This window comes from Talpa occidentalis, unplaced genomic scaffold (genome assembly GCF_014898055.3).
Source record: "Talpa occidentalis isolate TD23 unplaced genomic scaffold, MPIMG_talOcc4v2.1 talOcc4.7, whole genome shotgun sequence".
Classification (NCBI taxonomy): domain Eukaryota; kingdom Metazoa; phylum Chordata; class Mammalia; order Eulipotyphla; family Talpidae; genus Talpa; species Talpa occidentalis.
Window position 1 is genome coordinate 117102703 of NW_023605083.1, and position 15863 is coordinate 117118565.

Here is a 15863-nt window from a genome sequence, read left to right on the forward strand (position 1 = left end):
TTTGTCTACCCAGGGCCTTGTTCTGAGCCTGGTCTGTACACACTCAGTCCACGGAGGAAGGTAGCTGGCAGGCGGATGGACCCACTCACTGGTGCAGCAGCGGCCCGGGAGGCTGCAGGGACATGGGACCTGCATCGGAAGTCTCCCACTCTCCAGTGATGCCCCTGTGAGGAGAGAATGCAAACACAAGCAGGTCACCTAAGGGTGGCTGCTAAGCTGCCTTCTCCGAGGCTTGGAGCCACAGGTAAGACCAGCCCGGATGAGGCTTCTCTCCACCTGGTTAATGGAGGTTTGCAGAGCTTCGAATCAGTGAGGTCAGAGGTCACCCCCTGAGTGCACACTCTGCCCCTGCCCCCCCACCCTCAGCCGACTCTGCACCTACACCCTGCCCTGCCTTCTTGACTTTCCCTCTGTTACCACCTCACCAGGTTTCCATCCTCCTGGGCAGGAAGACCCTTGCAATGGATGGCTGGAAGTTGGGGAGAAGGTTATGAAGAGACACTCTGTGTGTGTTGTGGGGGGGCATCACCGGTCTCTTTGAGAGTCTGATATAAGTCTGCCCCTGTATGCAGAAAAATGAATGTCCCTCTGCCCACCAACATGGAATTTCATATTTGATTTCAAGGCTCCTAAAGACCACTCCTAAGTTGAAGATGCTGGAGATTGTGGTGGGTCTGGAGGGCCTGACTCAAGAGCCAGAGCCTCCTGCCCCCGCCTCCAGCCCCTAGGAGAGAGGAGGGAAACACAGACCCCAGCTCGTGCCAGCCGCAGGAACAGGAGGCTTCAGGGCGGAGCAGGCAGCCTGGGAACCGGTCTGCCAACCAGTTTAACCAGGGGCTGGTTTCGACTCCAGAGTTCAAAGGAGCTGGGGTGCACCCTGTCCTGCCCAGCCAAGGGGAGCAGCGGCCTTTAACCCTTTCCCAGTTGTGCATGTTCGTGCCCACGGGCAAAATTCAGGTGGCAGTCAGTGTTGGGTAGGGGTCTGAGCCTTCCTGGGGATGAAATGGGTGGGGCTGACTTTGGCTGTAGTGGGAGGTGCAACCCAGCACCAGAGAGTGGGAGCACTTAGGAGAGAGGCTCCGTGTCACCCCACCCCAGGCTTCCCCTGGCATTTCTTCCTCCTGGCTAGATAGTCCTTGGAGGACCCTGGCTTCTGGGTGGGTGCAGGAGCACTGGGATTGGATTTCTGGGGTGATGAATATTCATCAGCCCAAGCCGGCCTCTGCTTCTGTTTACTTAGCCGGGAGGGGCTGGGTTTCAGGTTCACCTTGACTCCTGGAGCGACAGAGGAGCAGGTACCTGCTCTTGCACCTGTTTCTCTTGCACCTGCTGTGCAGCTGCTCCGACCCAGCTCTCCTGACCTGGGCCTGGCCCTGCACGGCACCCTGGAGGCACCCCCACCTCCCCCAGTCTTCCTCCAGGGCAGCGCCTACACTCCGTTCCTTCTCTAGGGAAGGTCCACCTCCAGCCGGAGCAGTCAGGATTACAGGTACAGGCAGTGGGTGGGTGGGTGGGGAAACCAAGGCACTGACCACAGTCAGGGCATCCAGTCTGGCTCCAAGGCTGACAAGCCCAGCTGGGAGGGGAACCCAGGCGTGCTGGCTCCCATCTCCCCCTAGGCAGAACTCGGACTCATCCCACTGGCTTCTTGGAATCAGTCCAGGCCTCCAGCAGTGTTCCTTCTGGGAAAGTTTCACTCCAGGGCATTTCTCTGTTAACTCCTGCGGAGCTGGGGCTTAGCACCTCCTACCCCCAGCCCCAGCCTGGAGGATGCTTCTGGCAGTCTGGTAGGAATGTCCCCCTGTTCTTTCCAGTGTACCCCAGCCCTATCCAGAGTGGAGAAGGGCCATTAGAGGCTCTGCAGAAGGATGGGGGCTCTAGGTTTGTCTTACAACACAGACGCTGACTTGCTCCCTCCACTACCCCCTCCACCCCTCCATCTCCACCCCAATCAATGGTTAACTTGCCCAGTTCAGAAGGGGCCGGGTCCACACCAGGCAAGGCCCTTAGAGCAGTTTACAGAACTCTGCTGGGTGGTAGGGCCTGTTCTGGGGTGCCCCTGTGAGTAGCTGGGTGCTGGCTGCAGAGGCAAAGGGTGGCAGGCAGTCCATTGAGGCCCTCTGTGGGCACCAAAGCTGTGCAAAGAGCAGAAGAGTAGCTGGCATCCCCGGGGGCTGACTTCCATCAGGCCAGGGAGTGTAGGGCCCCAAGGGCAAGGGCCCAGCCCTCAACACAGCCAGCTGAGGGCCCTGTACCAGCCGACTACATGTCACCAAATGCCCCCATGCCAGTCCTCTCAGCCTCCTGTCATTAGCCATGGGCTTGTGACTGTGGGTATCCAGCTCTTAGCAACCTTGGTACACTGAGAAGTTTGTATATCCTATTACTTTTTTTCCTTAAGCAAATCAGATGTATAGTATCTTGGAGCAGCACACTACTTAAAAGACTCTTATACCTGGGTTATTTTGTCAAACAAAGATTAGTCCTCTAATATATGTTCTACAAATTCAGATTTCCATGTGTCAAGCTTGCTGTAGGGGCAAGCGCCTGCTAACTGCTGTGCGAATGTCTTCCAGGTCAGAACCAGGTCAGAAGAGACAGTAGGCCCTGCCTGGCAAAGAGCATCCTAGAAAGACTAGAGTTCAAGGCCAGCAGCCAAGGCCTTTGTGCCACGGTGGAGGTCTATTCCTATCTCTTTTTATGATTTTATGAGAAGTTCTTTATGATGTGTTGCTCCTTTTCCTTCGAGGAAAGTTAAGCCCTGTGGTTGCCAACCTGAAACACCTATCAGAGGGTATATTTCAGATGGCACTGACAGGAATCACTTTCATTTATGGACCCAGAGAGTCTGGTGTTGCTGTTGGTCTAGGAGCTGGATCCTTTACTCCCTGAGTTCCTTGGCAGGCCCAGAAGGGCTTGGGCCATGGCCCCAGACCAGGCAGTGACTGGGGCACCCACGGACTAAGCAAGTGCTATGCCTCTCCTTCCTTGCCCTCCCCACAGCTCCTTCCAGAAACCCATTCTGGAACACCGAGTTCTGTGCAAGGCTGTGCTAAGCCCAGGTGGGGCAAACTGCCAAAGCAAACCTCTCAGGCTGTCCCCTGGGTGTGCTCACCTCTCTAGGGTGCCCTGAAAGTATTTATCTGGCCACCCTCCCCCGCCTCACTTTTTAAGTGGGAGCTGCGCAAGATCCCCCTTGGGCTTCTCTTGCCACTTGAGCTCAGCTAGAGGGACAGGGCTGCTCCCTGGACAAAGGTGTGCAGAAATCTGGGGGCATGTACTGTGGGCAGGTAGATGGGTATGTGGGGCGACAGGGGACCTCTAAAGCAAAAGGCTGATGGAGCAGGCCCTCAAATCATTTCAGTCCTATGTTAGCACCCTGCTTTCATTTCCTCCAAATTTGATACTCCCCCCCACCAAAAAAAAAAACATCCATACTCATTATGGGAAATCTGGAATGCAGAAAAATAGAGTATTTCTTTCAGGCCATTTCAGAAAACAGAGTTAAGACCATCCATTTCTAAAAGGAGGTGATTTATTTGCCGATGCTCGAACCCACTGCCCTCTGGCTTTCTGGGGCCCTCTTAGTACACCTCACTTTCCTGTGACCTTCACAGCCACTTTTGGGAGTCCTGAGTGCCAGACACTCCAGGCCCAGAGATGCCTCTATTTCTCATCCCTCTGCCAGCACATTTGTTGATCCTCTTTCCTCTAGTCTGCGACCTGTTGCTCCCAACTTACACACCTGACTCTCAGTCCTGTCCAGGCAGCTTCCTCTCCCAGAATGTCCATGAGTTCAGATGGCCCCTTTGTGGAAATTAGTAAGAGGTGAGGCCTCATCCCAGCCAGGACACAGAGTCTGTCAGTGGAGGAGGCTGATTTCAGCCCCCGTGCCCCTCTTCTGTTGGAGGGTCCAACCTGAGATAACCATGCCTCACAGGTGACTCTTGGCCTCACCAAACATTCTGAATTTGCAGCTCCCTTTCAAACCCTGTCCTTGAGGAAGCTGGGTGGGGGAGGGGCGGTCCTTCGATAATTAACACTGGTTAAGTTTTACTTTACAAAGCAGGTTGACCTCTGGCAGGGGTTCACGTCAGAGGTAAATGTTAGGACTAGAAGGGGTGAATGAGGACACTGAGGTCCAGAGAGGTAACTTGCCGGACACCACGAAGCTAGAACATTCCCAGGACTCCCCATTCCTTGTTTGAGTTTCCTTCCTCTGAGACAAAACCCAGTAGCAACCTTAGCTCCTGCAGGTCACCGCTGGCCAGCCCATATTACCTTGAATGTCACAGGTATTATTTAACTTTGTAGTGAAATCCAAGTAAAATTCATGTGGCATTTCCGCCTGTGTGGCAGCAGTCAACAGTCTGTCCACCCCGGAGCAGGGCTGGCGGCGGAAGGGAAGGGCCTGGGCGCTGTGGGAGGCTGGGTGCTATGTGGCGGGCGCCTGCCCCTCTTCCATTAGCCTGAGCCCTGGAACTCAGAGCAGCACTGGTGTGTGTTTGCTCCCCATCTCCTCTGTCTGGCTTCCTCGTTGATGTTGACTTGCCTGCCCCGTCCCCAGACGCCTCTCTGGGGGCGTCACATCACTTACCTGAGTCCCGGGTCATTCAGTTCCACCTCAGGCTTTCATGCCTGGGCTAGAAAAATAGCCTGTGACTAGGAGTCCAGAGAGGGCTGCTCCACGTACCCTGTCCTCTTCTCCCCTCTGACCCTTTTCTCCCCCACCCCCTGCTCCTGCAGAAAGCCCACCTCAGCGCAAGGAGCGCCATGACCGAAGTTGGCTGGTGGAAGCTAACCTTCCTCCGGAAAAAGAAATCCACTCCCAAGGTGCTGTACGAGAGCCCTGACACCTATGCCCAATCGGAGGGCAGCCCTGAGCCCCCTCGGCCTGACGATGGGAGCCCCGACAGTGACTTCAGCACCCGCCTGGAGAAGATTGTGGACAAGAGCACAAAGGGAAAGCATGTTAAAGTCTCCAATTCTGGCCGGTTTAAGGAGAAGAAAAAAGTCCGGGCCACGTTGGCAGAGAACCCCAACCTGTTTGATGACAGGGAGGGCAAAAGACAGTGAAGGGGGCCAAGCAGGACGCTAGCCCCTTCCCAATCCCTGCCGTCAGCTGGATCTGAGGCAGGAGTTTGCCACGCTGGCCTCTGTGGCCACAGCTGAAGTCGTGGGGACTTTTGATGCCTGCTGGCAGGAAATGTCTGGTTTTAAGTTTGTATTTATGTGGCCCAGCTTTCTGGAAGGTCTGGGAGATCCCAGATCCTCCTACCTCCCCTACCACATACAAAGGCACTCCAGTTCAAGGATGAAAAGCCCCACCCAGGAAGGACAGCCCTCCTTGAAGCAGTTGCAGCGCCCACAGGGAGGTGGGCATGGCAAGGAGTGGAGCTAGGGGGCTGCACAGACAGCCCCTCCTCCCAGGGCCCGAGGTCAAGGGTGAGTTCGAATTGCTGCTCCTGCTACTTTCTCTACCCGTGACTGTTCTTAGACCAAATCTGAGAGTGGATTTTCCAGAAGCCATGTGATGGGGGGTGGCTTCCTGGAGCCAGAGGCAGAGACACTGAACTTGAGTTCACCTCCTCAAACAAGTGGGAGACTTCCTGGAACTTTGCCTCCAGGTGTACATTGTGGGAGGACCCTGGCACTTGCTGGGGGGTGCTGCAGAAGGCCAGGTTAGGGCCCCCCACCCCCTGTTCCTGCATATACCCTCAAAGGCAAGCTACACTGGCCCAAAGGTCCAAACTGGAAGAGGGGTGGTGAGACTCTGAAAGGAGCTAGAAGCAGCCAATTCTCTCCTCTCCTCCCCTACTAGTATTTAAGATGGATCAGCCCCAGAAATGAGTCCTGGAGCCTTGAATTTTGTTTAAAAAAAATGGTAGTTTTCTCTTTTTGTAATAAACGACGCTTCCAAAGCAGAGAGCCTTTTTCTGCTCGTCTTGCATTTATTGTGCTGTTTCTTGCCTTTACCTCCCTTCATGTAAGTCAAGTAGAACTTTGTGCTCAAACTGTCCCTTTCGAGCATCAGGAAGGGTCTCCAGGTCTGAAATTGTAGCACCAGTGGGCACTGCTACCCCCATGCCATCCACAGCCTCTGGGAGGTAGAAGAGCCCAGAAAGCAGCTGCTCACCCTGGGTCTGAGAGGCCTGGACAGGGCACTGATCTTTGGTGACTGGCCCCAAGACACAGTGGCTTGGTGTGGGACCAGGGTTCAAATTGTGGTTCTACTCCTTAGTAGTTGGGTAATTTGGGGAACATTTAAAACCACTACCACCACCAAAACCTCCTCTGAATCTTGGTTTCCTCTCCTGTAAAAGGGCTGTGATAGCACCTGGTAGTAGCAGCACCGACATCACAGGGAGTAGCCTGCGCAGTGTTCCGTGGCCTGAGTTAGTATTGGTTGCAGGGGAAGGGGCGGGTGGTGCTTTCCTTTATTAAGGAACTCCCCTGGAACGCACAGCTTCTGATCAAGGAAGTGGACAGGGCCTCCCTGGTGGCACAAGAGGTTAAGCACAGCACTATGAAGCTCTCTGCAGCCTATTGCAGCACGAGTTTGATCCCCAGCAGGCCAGGGAGCTACCCACATGGCGCAGCAGACCTCTCCTGTCTAGCCCACTGCTCCCGTCAGCAGTGTATTTCAGTAACTCTGCCTGTTCTGTTCCCCACTGTCTCTGGTGAGTCCTCTCACCCCCTCCTCACACCTCTGGCCTACACCCCAGCTCTTGCATGCATAAATAAATATTAAAAAAAAAAAGGAAGAGACCAGAGCTAGCTCCCTTTGCTGTGAAGTTCAGCCCTTCCTCGGGCCCCAGGAACTGGAAACTGGAAAGAATGGGCCAAATCTCTGTGGCTTGTGGTGGGAACAGGGAGCGACCAAGGCCGTGACTAAACCATGTGGTCTGTGGCTCTTTGCAGCCTGCTGGGACACCCCACCCCAGGGAGCAGCTGCTCAGGAAATTTATTACCAAAACAAACAGACCACACAAGGGGGCCTTTGTTAGGCGGCCTCACCCCTGCTGGCTGGGGGAGCTTTGAGGTGAGTGCAGAAGACAGGGGGAAGGGGCTCAGGTGTGCCAGCTTCCCCAAGGCCTCTTCCCCTATTCCACCCAACACCAGGTTTTTTCTAGGGTTCCACCGGTTACCTAGTCTCTAAAGCTGTCCTTGCAGGAGCCGACACCCCATCCTCCAGCCCTGCCCAAGTTAACAGCTGACATTTACAGAGCACTTACATGGGCCAAGTCCTGTGGCAAGTACTCCTCAAGCTTCCACAGCCACTGCAGTCCTGGGGCAGGTGCTGGGAATATCCCCACTTCCCAGGTGAGTTAGCTGAGGCTGAGCGAGCTTATGTCACTTGCCTGGTCAGACGCTTGCCGTGGTGGTGCTGGGACTGAAGCCAGGGCTGGCCTGAGACCACCACCCCTGAGTCATAGAGCCCCTTCCATTCTGGATTTTCATCTGCTGGGGAGACGGGAAACTGAGGCTCAAGACAAGGGAAGGGGTGTAATCACCTTCTGCAGAAGGGGAGGTGAAACAAGGGGTGATGGCTGCAACTTGGGATCTTGGGAGGTGAGCAGCATTCGAGGGAGCTACATAGACTGTGGAACCAAACAGGGTTTTGGTGTTCCCTAAATGCCCAGACTGGAGGCATCTCCACTTCACTCCATCCTGGGGCTCCCTGAGGTGAGGATGGGGATGGGGCTGGTCTCCTGGCCGCTGGCTTTCTGTTCTACCTAAACTGGCATCTCATGGACGCCATGTGACCCTGCACAACAGCCCCGGTAATGTGTGCAGGAATCTCCCAGAGAAACTCCACATATACCCCTAAACTGGGGGATGGATGTGTGTGTGTGTGGGGGGGTACTAAAAGCCCAAGGGAGGGCCTCCCTGGTGGCGCAAGGGGTTAAGACACAGCCCACATGGCGCAGCTGACCTCTCCTGACTGGCCCACTGCTCCCCTCAGCAGTGTACTTAGGTCAATCTGCCTGTTCTGTTCTGGTGAATCCCCTCACCCCCACACCTCTGTTCTGCACCCCAGCTCTTGTATGCATAAATAAATAAATCTTAAAAAAAAAAAAAAAAAGCCCAAGGGAGCGCTGGCTGCCTGGGGCAGCAGAGGAGTCACCTGCAAGTTTCCAGAGGCCAGAGGAGAAGGAGGAGGGACCGAGAGTGCAAATATGTGCAGGAGCCGGGAGAGGCTACGGGTTATCGACCACAGTTTCACTGGGAAGCGACCCAAAGAGGGGAAGGGGGAGGCAGGAGGGGCACGACAGAACTGGCCTGCACTGCCCGGAAGGGGCCAACCCTGGGCAGCAGGCTCCCCCTGCTGGACACCCAACCTCCTCGGAGAGAAGCCTTGAGGAGGAGGCGCTTAAATCCCCCAACTCCTCATGGGAAGCTTGGGGACAAGACCAGACGAGATTGAACATTAAAATCACACATGGCTGGTAGCCTTTTATTACAGACTTGGCACAGTGACTGATGGACAGAGAACAGGAAAGAAACAGCTGAGATCAGGCTCAAAGCAGGGGTGAGGGGGATGGAGGGGGCTTACAGTCTCCAGTAACAGCAACAGACAAGGCAGGGGACACCCAGCACCCTCTCCTGCGGACAGACACAGGGTTGGCATTGCGCCTTCCTGCACTCAGGGTTAAGGGAGGGGGATCAACACCCAAAGGGCCGCCCTTGGAGGAGCCTGTCAGTAACAGCCGCTGGAACACACGCCCCACGGTGGAATGAAGCCCGGTTTAGAGTAGTAAGTTCAATGCCAGCAAGCACACAGAATGGTCAGATCTCTGATCCTGGTTTGGTCACAGCAAATGTTTGTCTAGCCTGGCCCCCCTCTGCAGCCAGTAGCTGCTCACCCCAGGGGCTCCTGGTCACCAGATTTGTGCTCAAGGGAGGCAAACACAGCTCAGCTGAGGGTTGGTGGAGAGTCCAGGTGTGAGGGGGTGGGGGGAGGGGGGAGTCTCAGAGGCTGAGAGGTGCATCTGGTCATTGGGGGTCTTGTTAGAAGCAGAACAGGAGTCGGTGGCTGTGGGAAGGGTGCACCCAAGTGATGCTGATGCCCCTGGCCTGTGGCCCACACTGAGTGGCAACATCTAGACGGGCTCTCGGCCTTCACGGCAGTGAATTCCCTGGGAGCATTTAAGTGTCCCAAAGCCCAGGCTGCACTGAGATGGGTTAAAGCATCTCTGAGGGAGGGACCCAGGCACCAGGATTTTTAAAGCTCCCCAGGTAATTCCAGTGTAGGTGAAAACAGGTGATCTGGAGTCATCACCTGCAGAGGTGGGCAGTGTGGGCAGGGAGTGTGTGAGTAGGCAGAAAGGCATAATCTCTGTGATTACACTTTACACTCAGGAAATGATATATGTGCATATATACATACACACACATATAACTGTCATAAACAAACATGGGAAGCAAAGCTTGATTAAATTTTCTGGGCCGAGAGATACCCACACAAGAATCTCTGTATAAAACTCCTGTATCTCTCTCCATATTGAGATAAAATCTATGTAAAGTGTAAAGTGTAAAGTTGAGATCTCTCTCCATATTGAGATAAAATCTATGTCTATGCATCTTCCACCTAGAGGTCCTTTGGAGCTATGGAGAATAAAGTTAAATTCTTTTCCACATTGCTGTGCTTCAGCTAATGGAAGGCAGCTATCAGTAGGGTAAGAGCTATTAAAATATTCTATTAGTCAATGAGTTTAGTTATAGTTCTTTCAGTTGCATGTAACAGAACATAATTCTGGCTAGTTTAGGTCAAAATAAATTTTATTTTAGAGAGAATGGATGTTTTGAGTCAGGAGGAGGAACTGCACAGCCCAGATGTGGGAAAGAAGGATCCGGGCTGCTCAGGGAATTACAAGAATGGCAGCCAGAGGCTGTTGCTCCTTGTCCGTCATTAATGATTGGCTACAATAACTCTGGGTCTCTCGATTTCAAAGTTCAAATTGTTGAAAAGAAGAACCGATCAATTAAACTGGCTCAGGTGTTCTGTGCTGGGATCACTCGGCCTTGGCCAGCACGACCAGGTCATGTGGCAACAACAGGGCTGCTGAGCACCCACCATGTGTCAACAGAGGGAATCACTGCAGCTGCGACCCCTAGAGGGTGCTAGTCCAATGAACCATAGTTAAGCTCAAGAAAAATAATGACTGGGGATTATTTTTCCATTTGTGGCTCTACTGTGACACTCTTAGTGACACTCCACTGAGAGTACAGGGGGCTCGGCATGAACCCTGAAGGGCCCTACATCTATGGGGCTGGGGGGAAAATGGGATGAGGTCAGAAGGGCCTGGCTCCAGATCAGATCCCACACCCTCTCCGAGCACCGGGCCCCAGCTCCAGTCCACGGCAGTTTGGGAGTCAGGGCGCAAGTCTCTCATAGAGCCAGTCTTCCTCCCCACGGTGGGTCATGGGCCCCAAAGTGGAGTCTCCTGTGAGCAGGGCCCGGCGAAAGACAATCCGGTCATGCAGGCGGTTGGTCTGGCCTTGCCAGAACTCCATCACCTGTGGGTACAGGATGTAGCCCCCCCTACAGGGGGAAACAGATTTGGGTGCTCCGTGCATTTCGCCCACCACCATCCAGGTCCCTTGAGGAAAGCTGCTGGGATACAGCTGACAAGCATCACCAGAGAGGAGAAGATGCAATTCTGCAGATAGGGTGGGTGGCTTCCAGTAAAAGCGAGGGGCCCATGTCCCCTTCTAGGTGACCACCGGTATCACTCACCAGTAAGTTGGCTTCGGCACCTCTTGTTCCTGGTAGACCTGCTCCAGCTCCTCATTTTTCTTTCTCAGATACTGTCCAGGGCAGGAGATGGGGTCAACCCTTCATTTAATAACCCTTTCCCGAGCTCTGTGCCAGGCTCCGGGGACAGAGGTGAGTGAGGCAGGCTGGTCTCTGTCCTCCGAGGGCTGACAAGGCCTGCTTTTGGCTCCTCTCCCATGCCTACTTCTCCCAGGAAGAGGGGAGGCTGCTCCCAGGGAGACTGTCTTTTCACAGGAGGGAGGGAGCCCTGGCATCCCTGGGGCAGCCTCTGGGGATGATCCAAAGCCCTCCCAACTGGAGGACCGAGGCGCCACACTCACCTCCCGGTCTGGGATCACAGAACTCTGGTGACTGACCACAGCCCCGATCTGGCTGCTCTTGGGGCGGGAGTGGAAGTAGCACTTGGCCTCCTCCTCGGGCAGCTTCTTCACGGAGCCCTCCACACGCACCTGTTCGGGGGTGGCCTTGGCTAGATGGCATTCGATGCCACCCGCCCTCCAGCCAGCACAGCTCCCGTTCTGTTATTATTCACACACAGCCAGTTCCTCCCGCACCAACTAGACCAGCTACCTGAGAGCTACTTAAGAGGCAGGAAGTCTGCCCAGCTGGGAGCCTGCCCTCAGGGGCCCCTCCATCCAGCCCACCCCAGGCTGTCCTGGTAATACTCTCTCACCTGACGGTTTAGGGGTTCCCAGTAGAAGACAAGGGAAGCAAAGGGATTCGAGTCCTGGAAAAGAAAAACCCAGACAGCCATCAGTACAGAGGGCGATGCTCCAGCATGCACTGGGCAGACCGGAGGCCGCAAATACTGGGCCCACCACAGATGCATTCACTGATATCCATCCCATTTAAGCCCTCAAAGGGAGACCTACTTCTACAGTGTGGAAACAGGCCCGGAGAGGCTCCGTAGTGTGTCCCGTTTCACAGAGCATGGGGGTGACCTGCGTGGGAAACCTCAGGCAGGCAGACTCCAGAGTCTTGCCGTTCCCTCCCCAGAGATCTGCAAAGCCTGGGAACTGCATGTGTGGCTGGTACGGAATCAGAGGGCCGCTCATCTGGATTCACTAATCGGAAGCATATGAAGCATAACCCTGTGCTCCACACCAGGAGAGGGGGTGGGGGTATAACAGGTCCAAATGAGGCGGCCCCTGCCCCACAGAGCTTACTGTTCAGCAGAGGGGATAAACATTCGTTATATAAACACAAAATAAATGAAGTTAGAAACTGAAAAAAAAAACAAAAACAAAAACAAAAACCAGCAGAAAAGCAAGTTACAGGTGATGATGACAGCCAACAGGGCAAGGGGCTGAAGCAGGGGTCAAGGGAGGCTTTCCTGAGGCGGCAACTTAGGAGCCGAGGCCCGAAGGAACAGCAGGTTAGAGGTGACAGGTGGGGTGCTTACAGACAGCCCCCTCTCCTGGCAAGGAGACTGGCAAGTGCACAGGCCCGCAGGCTGGACAGAGCCTGGACACAGACAGCCAGTGCGTGGGGTGGGGTGGGGTGGCATGAGCAGGTGACTGTCAAGGCAAAAGTTGGACTCTGAGGGCCGGGGAAGGATTTGTCGACCCTCACCAGCTCTCTTCCCTTTCGACTCTCGAAGTTAGTGAAGAAGCGGAAGCCATCCTTGCCAAAGCCCTTCAGCAGCAACATGCGGGCGGAGGGCTTCCCATCTCTGGGCAAAGAGCAGAGCGCCGTGGTCAAAGTGGTGTCCTCACCGTCACCCCTCCTGACAAGGTGGCTGAGCACCCCTTCAGCTGTGCCCACTTATTCTATTCTGTACTGTCAGGGTATCCAGGCTACCCGTTCCCACCTGCCCCTGCAGATTTGCCCTGGAGGAGCAAGTATGATCACTGCCTGGGGTCCATTATAGATTGAATTGTGTCCCCCTAAAAGTCTATGTTTTGGGCCTCCCTGGTGGCACAAGGGGTTAAGTCTCAGCACTATGAAGCTATCCGCAGCCACTGCAGCATGAGTTCTATCCCTGGCCAGGGAGGTGACCCGCTTGGCGCAGCAGACCTCTCCTGTCTCGCCTCCTGTTCCCCTCAGCAGTGTATTTCAGTCAGTCTGCCTGTTTTGTTCCCTACTTTGTTTCTGGTGAATCCTCTCCCCCCCCACACACACACACCTCTGGCCTGTAGCCCAGTTCTTGTATTCATAAATAAATAAATCTAAAAAAAAATACGTTTAGTCCCAACAGGGCCTTGGTGGGGGGGGGGGGTAATTAAGGCTAAATGAGGTCACAGGGTGGGACTCTAATCCAATAGGACTGGTGTCCTTACAAGAAGGGTCCCCAGGCGCTCTCCCTGCTTGTACTCACAAAGGGAAAGTCGTGAGGACATGGAGGAAAGGTCGCCCTCTGCAAGCCAGCAAGAGAGAACTTTTTAGAAGCCAGCTCTGACAGCACCTTGATCATGGACTTCTGCCTCCAGAAAATAAATTCCTGTTAAGTCACCCAGTCTTTGGTATTTTGTTGTGACACCTCTAGCAAACAAACAAGACCCAAGAGCAGTGATAATGCCATTGGTCAAGGCTGAGGGACACAGAAGGTGCAGTTATGTCAGGTACTCTCCTCAGAGATCTGAGGGACACCGGGGCACAGTATTACAGAGAGCCCTGCCTTACACTTGAGTGAGGAGTTGGAGGGAACAAGAGCTGAATGAGGCGCCTCCCTGGTGGTGCAAGGGGTTGAGACGTAACCTATGAAGCTGTCCGCAGCCACTGCAACACAAGTTCGATCCCCGGCCAGGGAGCTACCCACATGGCGCAGCAGACTTCTCCTGTCTTGCCTGCTGCTCCCCTCAGCAGTGTGTTTCAGTCATTCTGCCTGTTCTGTTCCCCACTCTGTCTCTGGTGAATCCTCTCACCCCCTGCACCTCTGGCCTATATCCCAGTTCTTGTATGCATAAATAAATCAATCTTTAAAAAAAAAAAAAAGAGCTGAATGAGAGACTAATGCTTCTAATCTACTAATGGTAGATGACTGACTGTCAAGTGACTGACACAGTTAAGCACTGTGCTGGGTTTCAGGAAAGGGAGAGAGCTGTGTGGAGAGGTTCTAGATGTAGCTCTTAGTAGACAGATGGACTTGAGACAAGGGAGGCAAGGGTAAGAGTGGGGCAGAGATGAAAGACAGCATTTTATGAATTGAATTAAAATTGGAATTCCCGAAATGAAATTAAGTAAAGTCTGATCTTTGGTTTACAGGTAAGGACAAGAAGCACCAGAGAGGATAAGTAACCTGCCTGGGCTACACAGCAAGTTAATAATAGAGCCAGGGCCTCCCCGGTGGCGCAGCAGTTGAACGCTGGGTTGTGAAGCTGCCCGCAGCCTCTGCAGCGCTGTTTCCATCCCCGGCCACCGGGTGAGGGTCCCACATGGCGCGCAGACCTCTCCTGCCGCCCGCTGCTCCCCTCAGCAGTGTGTTTCGTCAGTCTGCCTGTTTTGCTCCCTGCTCTGGCTCTGGTGAATCCTCTCACCCTCCCACGCTTCTGACTGTACCCAGTGCTTGTATAAATAAATAAATAAATCTTTTTTAAAAATTGTTTAAAAAATAATAATAATAATAGAGCCAGAACCAAAAAGTTGACATCTATCAAACTAGGCACTTTCTAAGTTTCCTACTTCATCTACACCCACCCACAGAAGGGCCCCCAGCTATGCTCACCTGGTGCAGGTAGCCAGACACATGGCATTGGCTTCCCCTATGTCAGGACACTGAACAGCCTCCTCGAACCAGGCAGAAAACTGCTTCATGGGGTCCAGGGAAGTCAGATGAGCCTCCTCAAATGCCTGGTCAGAGTATTATTTCACTTAATGAACACAGATGGCACTTGAGATATATCTGGCACTGTCCCTAGCACTTTCCAGATATTAACTCATAATAACAATCTCATAACAAAAACAGTGCCCAAGAAGTGGGTTCTATTTGTCCACTTTACAGGTGAGGAAACAGGTATTAAAGGGGAATACCTTGCCAGGTCCCCCAAATAGTGGCAGATGAAGCAGGTGTTCATGCCATGGGCGTCAAACCTATCACCCATCTAGCCTAAAGAGAAGTCAGCTCCTGGGCTTCACCCCGTCAGTGCTCGGTAGTAGCTCTGGAGTTTGATGAAAACCGCATTTTAAACAAGCATCTCCAGGAATGCTCCCCATGCAACCAGATTTGGTAACGAAGGCTCTGACCCCAGTTCCAAAGCAGCTCTCTCTTGGTTGCTCTCGTGAGGAGGAAAAGGAAAAAAGAGCTTCTCAAGAGGTTAGCTGAGGGCGCAAAGGCAGTGGGAGCGAGGAGCTTTCTCCTTCTCTCCTCCATGAGTGACTCTCCCTCCCCTGTGTTTCACCTGTCAAACATTTAGAGGAGCGGTTCTCTCTCCTCTAAGCGCTTTACAAATATCAAATCCATAACACCTCTGGGTAGGAACTGTCCCTTCACAGGCGAGGGAGCCGAGGTCCAGGGGGGTTAAGTACAGGGTCCAAGGCGAAGCACCCATGACGGGGTGACTCCAACCCAGGTCGGCTCCAGGGCGCACGCTCTGCCCCACGACTCCCAGCTGCGCCTTCCACCCATCCTCCTGCCAGAACCTCTGCCTGGAGATTGTCTGTGAACCCCCCTCTCCCACGGGGGAGTGACTCTCCCTCGCCCCTGGGGGGCCGCGGAGGCCCCGCCGGGCTTCCCCGCTCCTCCCCGCCCCCGCCGGGCTGTCTCGCGGCCGCGGCGCCCCGGCCCCGGCCCCAGGCCGCGTCACCTCTCGGTCCCCGCGGTAACTCTTGCGCATCGGGCCCAGGTCCATGCCGGCGCCGAGGCCGCACAGGCGGCGCAGGCGAGGAGGCCACCGCACAGGTCTCCAGGACGTCACGGGGACGCCCCGCAGCCCGAACGTCATGGGCCGCCGGCCACGTGACGCAGCGTCGCCCGGCGCGGGGTTCCGTTGGATTCGGAACCAATTTCTCTGCCCGGGAGGCCACCCGGGAAGGAAGAATTTGCCAGTCGCCGAGGCCGGATAACAGGCGAAAATCCTCGGAGCCAATGGGAGCTCAAGGTCGGAGGAGGGAGCCGGGAGCGCAGAGGCCGCGGGTCAGGGGTTCA

General features: G+C 54.5%; 2 protein-coding genes across 4 annotated transcripts; one reads left to right on the forward strand and one right to left on the reverse strand.

The window, feature by feature from the left end:
- On the forward strand, positions 1-6063 carry PRR15L (proline rich 15 like). 2 transcript variants are annotated; one of them, XM_037492438.2, is made up of 2 exons: positions 1-244; positions 4747-6063. In XM_037492438.2, the coding sequence occupies exon 2, from the start codon at positions 4774-4776 to the stop codon at positions 5074-5076; it is 303 nt and encodes a 100-aa protein (XP_037348335.1). In that variant the 5' UTR covers positions 1-244; positions 4747-4773; the 3' UTR covers positions 5077-6063. The 2 variants fall into 2 exon arrangements, with proteins under 2 accessions (XP_037348335.1, XP_037348334.1); XM_037492437.2 differs by lacking the exon at positions 1-244 and adding an exon at positions 1282-1489.
- A 2261-nt stretch (positions 6064-8324) lies between these two features.
- Positions 8325-15811, reverse strand: PNPO (pyridoxamine 5'-phosphate oxidase). Of its 2 annotated transcripts, XM_037493890.2 has the most exons (7): positions 15523-15808; positions 14445-14569; positions 12353-12452; positions 11454-11507; positions 11101-11229; positions 10742-10812; positions 8328-10546 (listed from the first exon to the last, which is right to left on the reverse strand). In XM_037493890.2, the coding sequence occupies exons 1-7, from the start codon at positions 15658-15660 to the stop codon at positions 10378-10380; spliced, it is 786 nt and encodes a 261-aa protein (XP_037349787.1). In that variant the 5' UTR covers positions 15661-15808; the 3' UTR covers positions 8328-10377. The 2 variants fall into 2 exon arrangements, with proteins under 2 accessions (XP_054545212.1, XP_037349787.1); XM_054689237.1 differs by lacking the exon at positions 11101-11229 and having other exon boundaries at positions 8325-10546; positions 15523-15811.
- Positions 15812-15863: the final 52 nt, after the last annotated feature.